Source organism: Haliotis rufescens, unplaced genomic scaffold (assembly GCF_023055435.1).
Source record: "Haliotis rufescens isolate VD_foot unplaced genomic scaffold, xgHalRufe1.0.p SCAF_61, whole genome shotgun sequence".
NCBI lineage: Eukaryota > Metazoa > Mollusca > Gastropoda > Lepetellida > Haliotidae > Haliotis > Haliotis rufescens.
Window position 1 is genome coordinate 392,496 of NW_025964346.1, and position 13,778 is coordinate 406,273.

At 39.1% G+C, this 13,778-nt stretch overlaps 1 protein-coding gene across 6 annotated transcripts in view; it reads right to left on the bottom strand.

Annotated features, from left to right (window-relative positions):
• LOC124128310 (multiple epidermal growth factor-like domains protein 10) overlaps window positions 1-13,163 on the bottom strand; it is a 59,814-nt gene extending 46,651 nt beyond the window's left edge. The window contains exons 1-3 of one of the 6 annotated variants that reach the window (XM_048386834.1): window positions 13,067-13,163; window positions 10,640-10,731; window positions 162-211 (exon numbers count right to left, since the gene is read on the bottom strand). In XM_048386834.1, coding sequence (XP_048242791.1) covers window positions 162-189 — 28 coding nt within the window. In that variant the 5' untranslated portion in view covers window positions 190-211; window positions 10,640-10,731; window positions 13,067-13,163. Of the gene's footprint in view, window positions 1-161; window positions 212-10,105; window positions 10,553-10,639; window positions 10,732-13,066 lie in introns of those variants that run through there. The other 5 variants (XM_048386838.1, XM_048386836.1, XM_048386833.1 and 2 more) reach the window with 5 other exon arrangements.
• Between the last annotated feature and the right edge of the window lie 615 nt (window positions 13,164-13,778).

Consider the following 13,778-nt stretch of genomic DNA (forward strand, 5'->3'; position numbering starts at 1 on the left):
TTAAGCCAAGGTCACCGGGAAATAGATCGTAGATAACAAAGGTCCAAATACAAACTCACGTTGGAGCCTGTCATGTAGTGTTGGAATTTCTAGATTATTAATAGAGGAATAGCCAATATATATACATATTGTTTTACACACTTGTGAAAAAGTGCACTTACATACAATGATCAGCAACGATACAAACATCACAGCGTGTAGGCAATCCACTCTGTAACACAAACAACATTAAACGTCACACTAGTGTGCTGTGAAGCTGAAACAACTATAGGTCAATATGCAAACTTACAGAGAAGTTGTATATCAACACATTCCCATGATTTCTCCAGAGGCTCTAGATAGTCTGTAAATACATGGTGTAAGTACAGTGTGTAAGTACACTGTGTAAGTACATTATGTAAGTATAGTGTGTAAGTACATTATGTAAGTACAGTGTGTACGTAGATAGTGTTAGTACATTGAGTAAGTATATGCTGTAAACATTTTGGCGTGAGTACACAGTGTAAGTACATAGTACATTATGTAAGTACACAGTGCAAGTGCATGGTTTAAGTACAATATCTAAGAACACAGTGTAAGTACGTGGTGAAAGTACATGGTGTAAGTATGTAGGATAAGAATGTGGGATCAGTACTTGGTGTAAGTGCATGGATTAGGTTCATGGTGCAATAACATAATGTCAGTACACCGTTTACGTACGTAGTGTAAGTAAATAGTAAAAGTATGTGTAAGTACATGGTGTAAGAACAAGTTCGTGGTGTAATCACATACTGCCAGTACATCGTGTAAATATATGGTGTAAGTAAATAGTGTTCGTTGATGGAGTACTTACATAGTGTAACTAAATAGTGAAAGTAAATGTCAGTACATGGTGTAAGTACGTGGTGTAAACAGAGTGTAAGCAAGAAGTGTAAGTACATGGTGTGAGTACGTGGTGTGAGTACGTGGTGTGAGTACGTGGTGTGAGTACGTGGTGTAAGAACGTGGTGTATGTACGCGGTGTAAGTATATGGTGTAAGTACGTGGGGTAAGTAAGGTGGTGTAAGTACGTGGTGTAAGAACATGGTGTAAGTACGTAGTGTAAGTATGTGGTGTGTGCAAGTGGTGAAAGTACGTGGTGTGAGTACGTGGTGTATGTACGTTGTGTGAGTACATGGTGTATGCACGTGTTGTATGTACGTGGTGTGAGTACATGGTGTAAGTACGTGGTGTAAGAACTTGGTGTAAGTATGTAGTGTAAGTACGTGGTGTAAGTACGTAGTGTAAGAATGTGTTGTAGGTACCTGCTGTAAGTACGTGGTGTATGTACGTGGTGTAAATATGGGGTGTAAGTACCTGGGGTAAGTAAGGTGGTGTAAGTACGTTGTGTAAGAACATTGTTTAAGTTCGTAGTGTAAGAACGTGGTGTGTGCACGTGGTGTAAGTATGTGGTGTGAGTACGCGGTAAAAGTGTAAGTGGTGTATGTACGTGGTGTATGTAAGTGGTGTATGTACGTGGTGTGAGTAGGTGGTGTGAGTAGGTTGTGTGAGTACGTGGTGTGATTAGGTGGTGTGAGTACATGGTGTAAGTACATGGTATGAGTATGTGGTGTAAGATCGATGTGTAAGTATGTGGTGTAAGTGCGTGGTGTAAGATCGATGTTTTAGTACGTGGTGAAAGTGCGTGGTGTAAGAACGTGGTGTAAGTACGTGGTGTAAGTACGTGGTATAAGTACGTGGTATAAGTACGTGGTGTATGTAAGTGGTGTGAGTACATGGTGTATGTAAGTGGTGTAAGTGCGTGGTGTAAGAAAGATGTGTTAGTACGTGGTGTAAGTGCGTGGTGTAAGAACGTGGTGTAAGTACGTGGTGTAAGTACGTGGTATAAGTACGTGGTGTATGTAAGTGGTGTGAGTACGTGGTGTATGTAAGTGGTGTAAGTGCGTGGTGTAAGATCGATGTGTTAGTACGTGGTGTAAGTGCGTGGTGTAAGAACGTGGTGTAAGTACGTGGTGTAAGTACGTGGTGTAAGTACGTGGTGTATGTAAGTGGTGTGAGTACGTGGTGTATGTAAGTGGTGTGAGTTCGTGGTGTGAATACATTTTGTAAGAACGTGGTGTAAGTATGTAGTATGAGTACGTGGCGTAAGTACGTGATGTATGTTCGTGGTGTATGTACATTGTGTTTGTTAGATCGTTGGTTTGCTGTTGAACGCCACACTCAGCAATATTCCAGCTATATGGCGGCGGTCTGTAAATAATCGAGCCTTGACCAGACAATCTAGTGATCATGAGCATCGATCCACGCAATTGGGATCGATGACATGCATCAACCATGTCGGCGAGCCTGACCATCCGATCCCGTTAGTCGCCTCCTACGACAGGCATAGTCGCCTTTTACGGCAAGCATAGGTTGCTTATGACCTATTCTACCCCAGATCTTCACGGGTCGTACATTGCTATAGTGTAATTATGTCGCGTAAGTAGATAGTGTTAGCACGCAGTGTATGTAGATTGGGTAAGTACATACAGTAAGTAGATGTTGTAAGTCAATAGTGTGAGTACACAGTGTAAGTATAATGTCTACGTACAAATTGTAAGTACATAGTTTGAGTTTATAGTTTAAGTACATGGTGTAAGTATGTTGTTCATAAACACAGTATAAGTAAACGTTGTATGTACATGGTGGAAGTACACAGTGTAAGTAAACGTTGTAAGTACATGGTGGAAGTACACAGTATAAGTAAACGTTGTAAGTACATGGTGGAAGTACACAGTATAAGTAAACGTTGTAAGTACATGGTGGAAGTACACAGTGTAAGTAAACGTTGTAAGTACATGGTGGAAGTACACAGTGTGAGTAAACGTTGTAAGTACATGGTGGAAGTACACAGTGTAAGTAAACGTTGTAAGTACATGGTGGAAGTACACAGTGTAAGTAAACGTTGTATGTACATGGTGGAAGTACACAGTGTAAGTAAACGTTGTAAGTACATGGTGGAAGTACACAGTATAAGTAAACGTTGTATGTACATGGTGGAAGTACACAGTGTAAGTAAACGTTGTAAGTACATGGTGGAAGTACACAGTATAAGTAAACGTTGTATGTACATGGTGGAAGTACACAGTATAAGTAAACGTTGTATGTACATGGTGGAAGTACACAGTGTAAGTAAACGTTGTAAGTACATGGTGGAAGTACACAGTGTAAGTAAACGTTGTAAGTACATGGTGGAAGTACACAGTGTGAGTAAACGTTGTAAGTACATGGTGGAAGTACACAGTGTAAGTAAACGTTGTAAGTACATGTTGTAAGTACACAGTGTGAGTAAACGTTGTAAGTACATGGTGGAAGTACACAGTATAAGTAAACGTTGTAAGTACATGGTGGAAGTACACAGTATAAGTAAACGTTGTAAGTACATGGTGGAAGTACACAGTATAAGTAAACGTTGTAAGTACATGGTGGAAGTACACAGTGTAAGTAAACGTTGTAAGTACATTGTGGAAGTACACAGTGTGAGTAAACGTTGTATGTACATGGTGGAAGTACACAGTATAAGTAAACGTTGTAAGTACATGGTGGAAGTACACAGTGTAAGTAAACGTTGTAAGTACATGGTGGAAGTACACAGTGTAAGTAAACGTTGTGTGTACATGGTGGAAGTACACAGTGTAAGTAAACGTTGTAAGTACATGGTGGAAGTACACAGTGTAAGTAAACGTTGTATGTACATGGTGGAAGTACACAGTGTAAGTAAACGTTGTAGGTACATTGTGGAAGTACACAGTATAAGTAAACGTTGTAGGTACATGGTGGAAGTACACAGTATAAGTAAACGTTGTAAGTACATGGTGGAAGTACACAGTGTAAGTAAACGTTGTATGTACATGGTGGAAGTACACAGTATAAGTAAACGTTGTAAGTACATGGTGGAAGTACACAGTATAAGTAAACGTTGTAAGTACATGGTGGAAGTACACAGTGTAAGTAAACGTTGTATGTACATGGTGGAAGTACACAGTGTAAGTAAACGTTGTAAGTACATGGTGGAAGTACACAGTATAAGTAAACGTTGTAAGTACATGGTGGAAGTACACAGTGTAAGTAAACGTTGTAGGTACATGGTGTAAGTACACAGTGTAAGTAAACGTTGTAAGTACATGGTGGAAGTACACAGTATAAGTAAACGTTGTAAGTACATGGTGGAAGTACACAGTGTAAGTAAACGTTGTAAGTACATGGTGTAAGTACACAGTATAAGTAAACGTTGTAAGTACATGGTGGAAGTACACAGTGTAAGTAAACGTTGTAAGTACATGGTGGAAGTACACAGTGTAAGTAAACGTTGTAAGTACATGGTGGAAGTACACAGTGTAAGTAAACGTTGTAAGTACATGGTGGAAGTACACAGTGTGAGTAAACGTTGTAAGTACATTGTGGAAGTACACAGTATAAGTAAACGTTGTAAGTACATGGTGGAAGTACACAGTATAAGTAAACGTTGTATGTACATGGTGGAAGTACACAGTGTAAGTAAACGTTGTGTGTACATGGTGGAAGTACACAGTGTAAGTAAACGTTGTAAGTACATGGTGGAAGTACACAGTATAAGTAAACGTTGTATGTACATGGTGGAAGTACACAGTGTAAGTAAACGTTGTGTGTACATGGTGGAAGTACACAGTGTAAGTAAACGTTGTAAGTACATGGTGGAAGTACACAGTATAAGTAAACGTTGTAGGTACATTGTGGAAGTACACAGTGTAAGTAAACGTTGTATGTACATGGTGGAAGTACACAGTATAAGTAAACGTTGTAAGTACATGGTGGAAGTACACAGTATAAGTAAACGTTGTATGTACATGGTGGAAGTACACAGTGTAAGTAAACGTTGTAAGTACATGGTGGAAGTACACAGTGTGAGTAAACGTTGTAAGTACATGGTGGAAGTACACAGTGTGAGTAAACGTTGTAAGTACATGGTGGAAGTACACAGTGTGAGTAAACGTTGTAAGTACATGGTGGAAGTACACAGTATAAGTAAACGTTGTAAGTACATGGTGGAAGTACACAGTGTGAGTAAACGTTGTAAGTACATGGTGGAAGTACACAGTATAAGTAAACGTTGTATGTACATGGTGGAAGTACACAGTGTGAGTAAACGTTGTATGTACATGGTGGAAGTACACAGTGTAAGTAAACGTTGTAAGTACATGGTGGAAGTACACAGTGTAAGTAAACGTTGTATGTACATGGTGGAAGTACACAGTATAAGTAAACGTTGTGTGTACATGGTGGAAGTACACAGTATAAGTAAACGTTGTAAGTACATGGTGGAAGTACACAGTGTAAGTAAACGTTGTGTGTACATGGTGGAAGTACACAGTGTAAGTAAACGTTGTAAGTACATGGTGGAAGTACACAGTGTAAGTAAACGTTGTAAGTACATGGTGGAAGTACACAGTGTGAGTAAACGTTGTATGTACATGGTGGAAGTACACAGTATAAGTAAACGTTGTATGTACATGGTGGAAGTACACAGTGTAAGTAAACGTTGTATGTACATGGTGGAAGTACACAGTATAAGTAAACGTTGTGTGTACATTGTGGAAGTACACAGTATAAGTAAACGTTGTAAGTACATGGTGGAAGTACACAGTGTAAGTAAACGTTGTATGTACATGGTGGAAGTACACAGTATAAGTAAACGTTGTATGTACATGGTGGAAGTACACAGTGTAAGTAAACGTTGTATGTACATGGTGGAAGTACACAGTATAAGTAAACGTTGTGTGTACATTGTGGAAGTACACAGTATAAGTAAACGTTGTAAGTACATTGTGGAAGTACACAGTATAAGTAAACGTTGTAAGTACATGGTGGAAGTACACAGTGTAAGTAAACGTTGTAAGTACATGGTGGAAGTACACAGTGTAAGTAAACGTTGTGTGTACATGGTGGAAGTACACAGTGTAAGTAAACGTTGTAAGTACATGGTGGAAGTACACAGTGTAAGTAAACGTTGTAAGTACATGGTGGAAGTACACAGTATAAGTAAACGTTGTATGTACATGGTGGAAGTACACAGTGTAAGTAAACGTTGTAAGTACATGGTGGAAGTACACAGTATAAGTAAACGTTGTAAGTACATGGTGGAAGTACACAGTATAAGTAAACGTTGTATGTACATGGTGGAAGTACACAGTGTAAGTAAACGTTGTAAGTACATGGTGGAAGTACACAGTATAAGTAAACGTTGTAAGTACATGGTGGAAGTACACAGTATAAGTAAACGTTGTAAGTACATGGTGGAAGTACACAGTATAAGTAAACGTTGTATGTACATGGTGGAAGTACACAGTATAAGTAAACGTTGTAAGTACATGGTGGAAGTACACAGTGTAAGTAAACGTTGTAAGTACATGGTGGAAGTACACAGTATAAGTAAACGTTGTAAGTACATGGTGGAAGTACACAGTATAAGTAAACGTTGTAAGTACATGGTGGAAGTACACAGTATAAGTAAACGTTGTAAGTACATGGTGGAAGTACACAGTATAAGTAAACGTTGTAAGTACATGGTGGAAGTACACAGTGTAAGTAAACGTTGTAAGTACATGGTGGAAGTACACAGTATAAGTAAACGTTGTAAGTACATTGTGTAAGTAAATAGTTTAAGTATGGTGTCAGTACATAGTGCAAGTACCTGGTGTAGGTACATGGTGTAAGTACATGGTGTAAGTACACAGTGTAAGTTCTTGCTGTAAGTACATGGTGTAAGTACATAGATTAGGTACACGGTGTAAGTACATATTGTAAATACATGGTGTAAATACATGGTGTAAATACAGTGTGTAAGTACATAGTGTAAGAACATAGTTTAGGTACACAGTGTAAGTACATATTGTAAGTACATGGTGTTAGTAGATGTTGTAAGTACATGGTGTAAGTACATAGTGCAAGTACGTGGTGTATGTACATGGTGTAAGTACATGGTGTAGATACACAGTATAAGTAAACGTAAGTACACAGTGTAAGTAAACGTAAGTACACAGTGTAAGTACACAGTGTAAGTACACAGTGTAAGTACACAGTGTAAGTACACAGTGTAAGTACACAGCGTAAATAAGCGTAAGTACACAGTGTAAGTCAACGTACTCAACAGTGTAAGTAAACGTAAGTAAACAATGTAAGTAAACGTAAGTACACAGTGTAAGTACACAATGTAAGTAAACATAAGTACACAGTGTAAATAAACGTAAGTACACAGTGTAAGTACACAGTGTAAGTACACAGTGTAAGTACACAGTGTAAGTACACAGTGTAAGTACACGTTGTCAATACATGGTGTATGTACACAGTGTAAGTAAATGTAAGTACACAGTGTCAGTGCACATTGTAAGTACACAGTTTTAAGTACATGTTGTAAGTAAACGGTGTGATCATATTGTGTGAATACATGGTACATTTTAAGTGCATAGTGCAAGTACAATGTGTAAGTGAGTGAGTTAGTGAGTTAATATTTAATGTCGCATCAGCAATATTTCAGCCATATCGTGACGAGATAAAATTTGACTTTAATTATATACATGTAAACTGTATAAAACCATGTCGGTGAAGGACAGTAAAACAACTAGATTATCACAAATATATGTGTAAAACTATTCATAACATTACAATAGATAGAATTGGGCTATATATCACCAGCAGCTAAAGTGAGGTCACCACACTGAGGACCATGGGGACTTACAGTACCTTTGCTACCTTCATGGACCCCAGCAGGATTTACACCATCCCTTTAGTCACTGGTGACAATTAACAGGGTTTAGCCAGGGATTTAAAACAAACAAAATATTCTACGATTACAACACTGGTAGTCATAAATATTCTATGATTTATGTGGGCTCGCATAGCCTCTCTGGGGGACAATAATTTTACGCTACTTCAAGCCCCTTCGAGGATATAGCCACTATCAATCTCAGTTAATAATCATATACTACCAATTTATAAAATATATAACTTCCTACATCAACATTTATTAATCAATTATATTTCCCTTAAAAGAAACGATGATTAAATGAGCATGTATTTGATTAAAACGATCCTTTATAGATGGCACTTTGAAATATTTATCCCTTGTGATGGAAAAATCACAATGTGTAAGTACATAGTGTAGGTACACAGTGTAAGTATATAATGTATGTACGTGGTGTACGTTTGTGGTGTAAGTGCATGGTGTAGGTACAGTGTAAGTACATGGTTTACGTATATAGTGCAAGTATGTGGTGTATGTACATGGTGTAAGTATTGTGTAAGTTGTCGGTGTAAGTACGTGGTTTAACATGGTGTAAGTACGTAGTGTATATACATCTTTCTAAGTGACTGGAACAGAAAGTAAAACTGTCTGTTTTTCGGACACGTTTCTTCAGCTTCACGCAAACCTTGAATATGGTTAAAATGTTCTAATTAAATAAGAACTTATTTCACTCTTTCTTTTTTGTTTATAACCAAAACGTTATGTCGATTCTTAAAGTTTTTGTTGTTACAATGTATAACCAAACAATAATTTTAATGAAGTTTGCATTCCATTTTGCACCACATACACTACACGTTATATTTCATAAACCTGTTTAACTGCACAGTTAGAGGTCGACCACGTGTCACATGACGCCATTGTCACTCAACTAGTCAGGGATTTTGGAAAACGTTCATAGCAGACGCGGGTAAAAACTAGAAGGCAGCAATGACTATCACCGGAAAGTGCAAGTTACTAAAATGCCACTCTTTTTCGATACATACTGCCTGACTTCCTTTATTGACACTCTTAAATCGGAAATAACCATATCCGTCCTACCCTGATCAAACAATGTTATGTGAAGTGCACTTGTAACAACTGATAAGTCATTGGGTCAACATGACCTTAGTGACAGTCATGTCACGGGTGGTATGGTCTGTGTCAGCTAGTCTTTGTTTGTTGTTTAACGCTGAACTCAGCAATATTCCAGCTTCATGACGGCGGTCTGTAAATAATCGAGCCCGGACCAGACAATCCAGCGATTGACATCATGAGCATCGATCCACGCAATTAGGATACGATGACATACATCATCCAAATCAGTGAGCCTGACCACCCGACCCCCTTAGTCGCCTCTTACGGCAAGCGTGGGTTGGTGAAGACCAATTCTACCCCGGATCTTCCCGGGTCTCTGTTTAGGTTAAAACCTGATCTATTGATCGCACATATGGCCCTGACATAGCGACACAAGTTTTGATTCGGGCTGAAGGTTATCGTTGTGTGGTGCTTTTTTATATATAGTTCAACGCATGTTGAATAAAGCAGATCACAGCAGCTATAAAAATCACGGGATGACGACATCATGGGATTATTAAATCACATTAAGTATACTTTTATACAGACAGGCGACTCTAGGTTTGTACTGCTATATATATGGTAGCTGTGCGATAAACCGCAAAGAACGCAGAAGAAAACGTGGTATATTTCACGATAAAACATTGTTCCATCATGACGTCATTTCTGGATACTTGAACATGCGCTCGCAACGTAATGAGGTCGTATATTGGACGAGGTTATTTTGGAGAGGGAAGTCTCTCGTGAGTTGTTCGCCTGAGATGTCGCTGGTCAACGATGATAAACGCAATGATCAACCACCGCATCCAAAAGTGAGAGAGATATGACAATCGGTGTTAGGAAAACAGGTACAGATAATCGACATTAGGATTGTGGGAACATGAGAGAAATACCAAACTTAACCACCAGTTCATCAGATGGACTTTTCCGACATTGCCGGACATTTGCACATTTTATCAACATCCTCAAAGACGCTCTACTTAATGTTGATATCTCAAATCAGAAATAAACGACTAGTGGTCGCTGTCTATCGTACAGAAAAACATTGCAGGAAGAATAAACCACTCGGGGCTGCGAACCTCATTGTTTACATTCCCTGCAGTGTGTTATTGTACGATAAACAACACCCACTCGTCGTTTTTTTTCTTAATGAACGTACGTGACTTCTGTGTTAGATACAATCACAAAGACGATGTGTTTTCCTTTTGCATCACCAATGAAAGGAACACAGTTCTTAGCCGGAAATACACTTACTTGTTAAATTCTTTTACTTCATCAATATGTCAGGATCAAGAGCACCGCCAGTGTAGTTTTTCCACCCCTCCAACGTTCTGCGCAATACACTGTAGCAAGGCACATCTCGACCCAGTAGATAACACTGACGTAAACATTGGGTAACCAAGCACTGTGAACTCATAACAGTCCCCCTACCTATACACACAGCCTGACAAGTGCTCCAGCTAGTTGAGGGGAAACCGACTCATGGTGTATGACCTACTTGTCTCATGTGCTGTGCACCGAATGTCCTTTTACAGCAACCAGTGGATTCTTCACCATTCAAGCCGCTTTGCTGTGATATACCCGAAATACTTTTCTGCAAAACTGTACTGAAATTCTGAGCTGAAACACTTACGCACTTCCTCAATCACCGCAACCCGGTCACTCAAAATAAATTCAGTCACTCACCCAAACTTATTCACTCACCCAAACTTATTCACTCACTCAAAACATGCTACGCACTCACCCAAACTATATTCACTGTCACTAAAACTATATTCACTCGCTCACCCAAACTATGTAACAGCCATAGGTTTTAGCCGATGTAGGTAGCGTTTCAAATGACCACCAACAGCTGTGGGGTGTGATACTGAAACGTCAGCCTGAAACAATGAAACAAAATCAGGAAATATAAAATAGAATCTAAAAAAAACATGTACAATCTCTGACAGTTACTCTATGCATGTAAATATACGTATCACTTTCATGAACAAATAACACTTATATTACATCCATCTTGTTCTACATCTCTGGACAATAGATCATGATACAAGCCAATTAATAAAATGTTATAGTTATAAGGAACGTGCTGTATGCAACTGTAGGAATTATTACAATTACATGGAATACAGAATGCCTATAAAGAATCTGACATGATATAACATACAAAACGGTTAAACCCGTACTGCTAACACCGTTGTACTACGGCACATACACATGGCAAGCTTGGCCAGTGAAGGATTAGGAATAAATGAATATGCAGAAAACTGTATGTATACAAGTGATATGATATGGCAAAACAATATATAAAACTATAAGATACATTAGCCACTCATATCAAACACACAACGCTCATACACCAGCACTTACCCAGATACATCAATCAACATACCGATATACATTCACATCTACGTGCCATTACTGTACAGACAGGCTATAACAACATATATATACTGCGAGTTCATCTATACCTATAAATATATTCAGAACACATTATATTTCTAGTCAATCAAATCAGAAATGCACTACCCTACCCACTTCACCAAAAGCTGGTCACGACACCAAAACCGTAACAGGCACCCATATCCTGGTCTTGACACCAAATCTGTAATAGGCACCCATTTCCTGCTCTTATCACCAAAACCGTAACAGGCACCCATATCCTGGTCTTGACACTAAATCTGTAATAGACATCCATATCCTGGTCTTGACACCAAATCTGTGATAGGCACCCATATCCTGGTCTTGACACCAAATCTGTAACAGGCACCCACATCCTGGTCTTGACACCAAATATGTAATAGGCACCCATTATCATGGTCTTGACACCAAATCTGTAATAGACACCCATATCCTGGTCTTCACACCAAATCTGTAACAGGCACCCATATCCTGGTCTTGACACCAAATATGTAATAGGCACCCATATCCTGGTCTTGACACCAAATCTGTAATAGGCGTCCATATCCTGGTCTTGACACCAAATATGTAATAGGCGTCCATACCCTGGTCTTGACACAAAATCTGTAATAGGCACCCATATCCTGGTCTTGTCACCAAATATGTAATAGGCGTCCATATCCTGGTCTTGACAGCAAATATGTAATAGGCACCCATATCCTGGTCTTGACAGCAAATCTGTAATAGGCGTCCATATCCTGGTCTTGACACCAAATATGTAATAGGCGTCCATACCCTGGTCTTGACACAAAATCTGTAATAGGCACCCATATCCTGGTCTTGTCACCAAATATGTAATAGGCACCCATATCCTGGTCTTGACAGCAAATATGTAATAGGCACCCATATCCTGGTCTTGACAGCAAATCTGTAATAGGCGTCCATACCCTGGTCTTGACACCAAATCTGTAAAAGGCACCCATATCCTGGTCTGCACCAAATCTGTAATAGCCACCCATATCCTGGTCTCTGACCCAATATGCGATAGGCACCCATACTTTCCACACAACAAACACTTGCTCATATAACATGTCAAAATACTATTCATGGGATATTTGGTGGTTAGTATAGGCAGTCTTGATATCATACCCCATACCAACCCCATATGAACGCGAGGGTTTGCTGATATGGGGGTCGAGGGTTGATATGGGGTATGATATGACAACAGACATATAATAACCTCTTTATCATATACCACATCAAATTGTCAAATGTTTCTATCTATCTGCAAATGAATGCAAAACATGACACCAAATCTGTAACAGGCACCCATATCCTGGTCTTGACACCAAATATGTAATAGGCACCCATATCCTGGTCTTGACACCAAATATGTAATAGGCACCCATTATCCTGGTCTTGACACCAAATATGTAATAGGCACCCATATCCTGGTCTTGACACCAAATATGTAATAGGCACCCATTATCCTGGTCTTGACACCAAATCTGTAATAGCCACCCATATCCTGGTCTCTGACCCAATATGCGATAGGCACCCATACTTTCCACACAACAAACACTTGCTCATATAACATGTCAAAATACTATTCATGGGATATTTGGTGGTTAGTATAGGCAGTCTTGATATCATACCCCATACCAACCCCATATGAACGCGAGGGTTTGCTGATATGGGGGTCGAGGGTTGATAGGGGGTATGATATGACAACAGACATATAATAACCTCTTTATCATATACCACATCAAATTGTCAAATGTTTCTATCTATCTGCAAATGAATGCAAAACATGTTCACCTTGTTTGGAAGTCATCGTCAAGGGAAAGCTTGCTGCGCAGAAGTGCAGGCGACACACGAAGGGACGTATCCCGAATTATTTTACCACCCAGGCTGATATCGCTCGTCCATTCAAAATGCACCCGGCAGGGGGTGTAATACAGGTCTGGTTAATACACCCCCTGTGATATGACCGTCTCCATGTTGGCTCTATCTCACATGTAAAATGCCTCATATCATTGATAGGTATATCATAAATGTATTTATTTATTTTCAATGGTTTATATATCATACTAGCAGGTATATAATAACTTTGAATACTAACCTTTTAATTGCTGGTAGTGTATCCTTTCCCGTGCAGAATGAAGCGAGAGTGAAATGGTGAAAACAAAGACATATAAGGAGGACACAAACATTTTCAACCTAACCAATCAGGCAAATACCTAAGCTACAAATTTCATTGATCAACAAAGATATACCTGTCTACCCAACGTTCCAGTTGACAGACCCCGTGAGGTGAACAAAAGACAAGGGATTTACTGATGACGCCCAGCTAAAAACAACTTACGTCGTAAGTACCTAACACAGCCCGAAATGACAAATCCAATTGTATATAAATCAATGAAAATAACCGCTTTATAAATCTGAAATAAGTTCAATCGATGTTTGCTTACTTACCTAAAATGCCCTAAAGAACATTATTATGAAGTAAAGCAGGTAATTAATCAAGCAT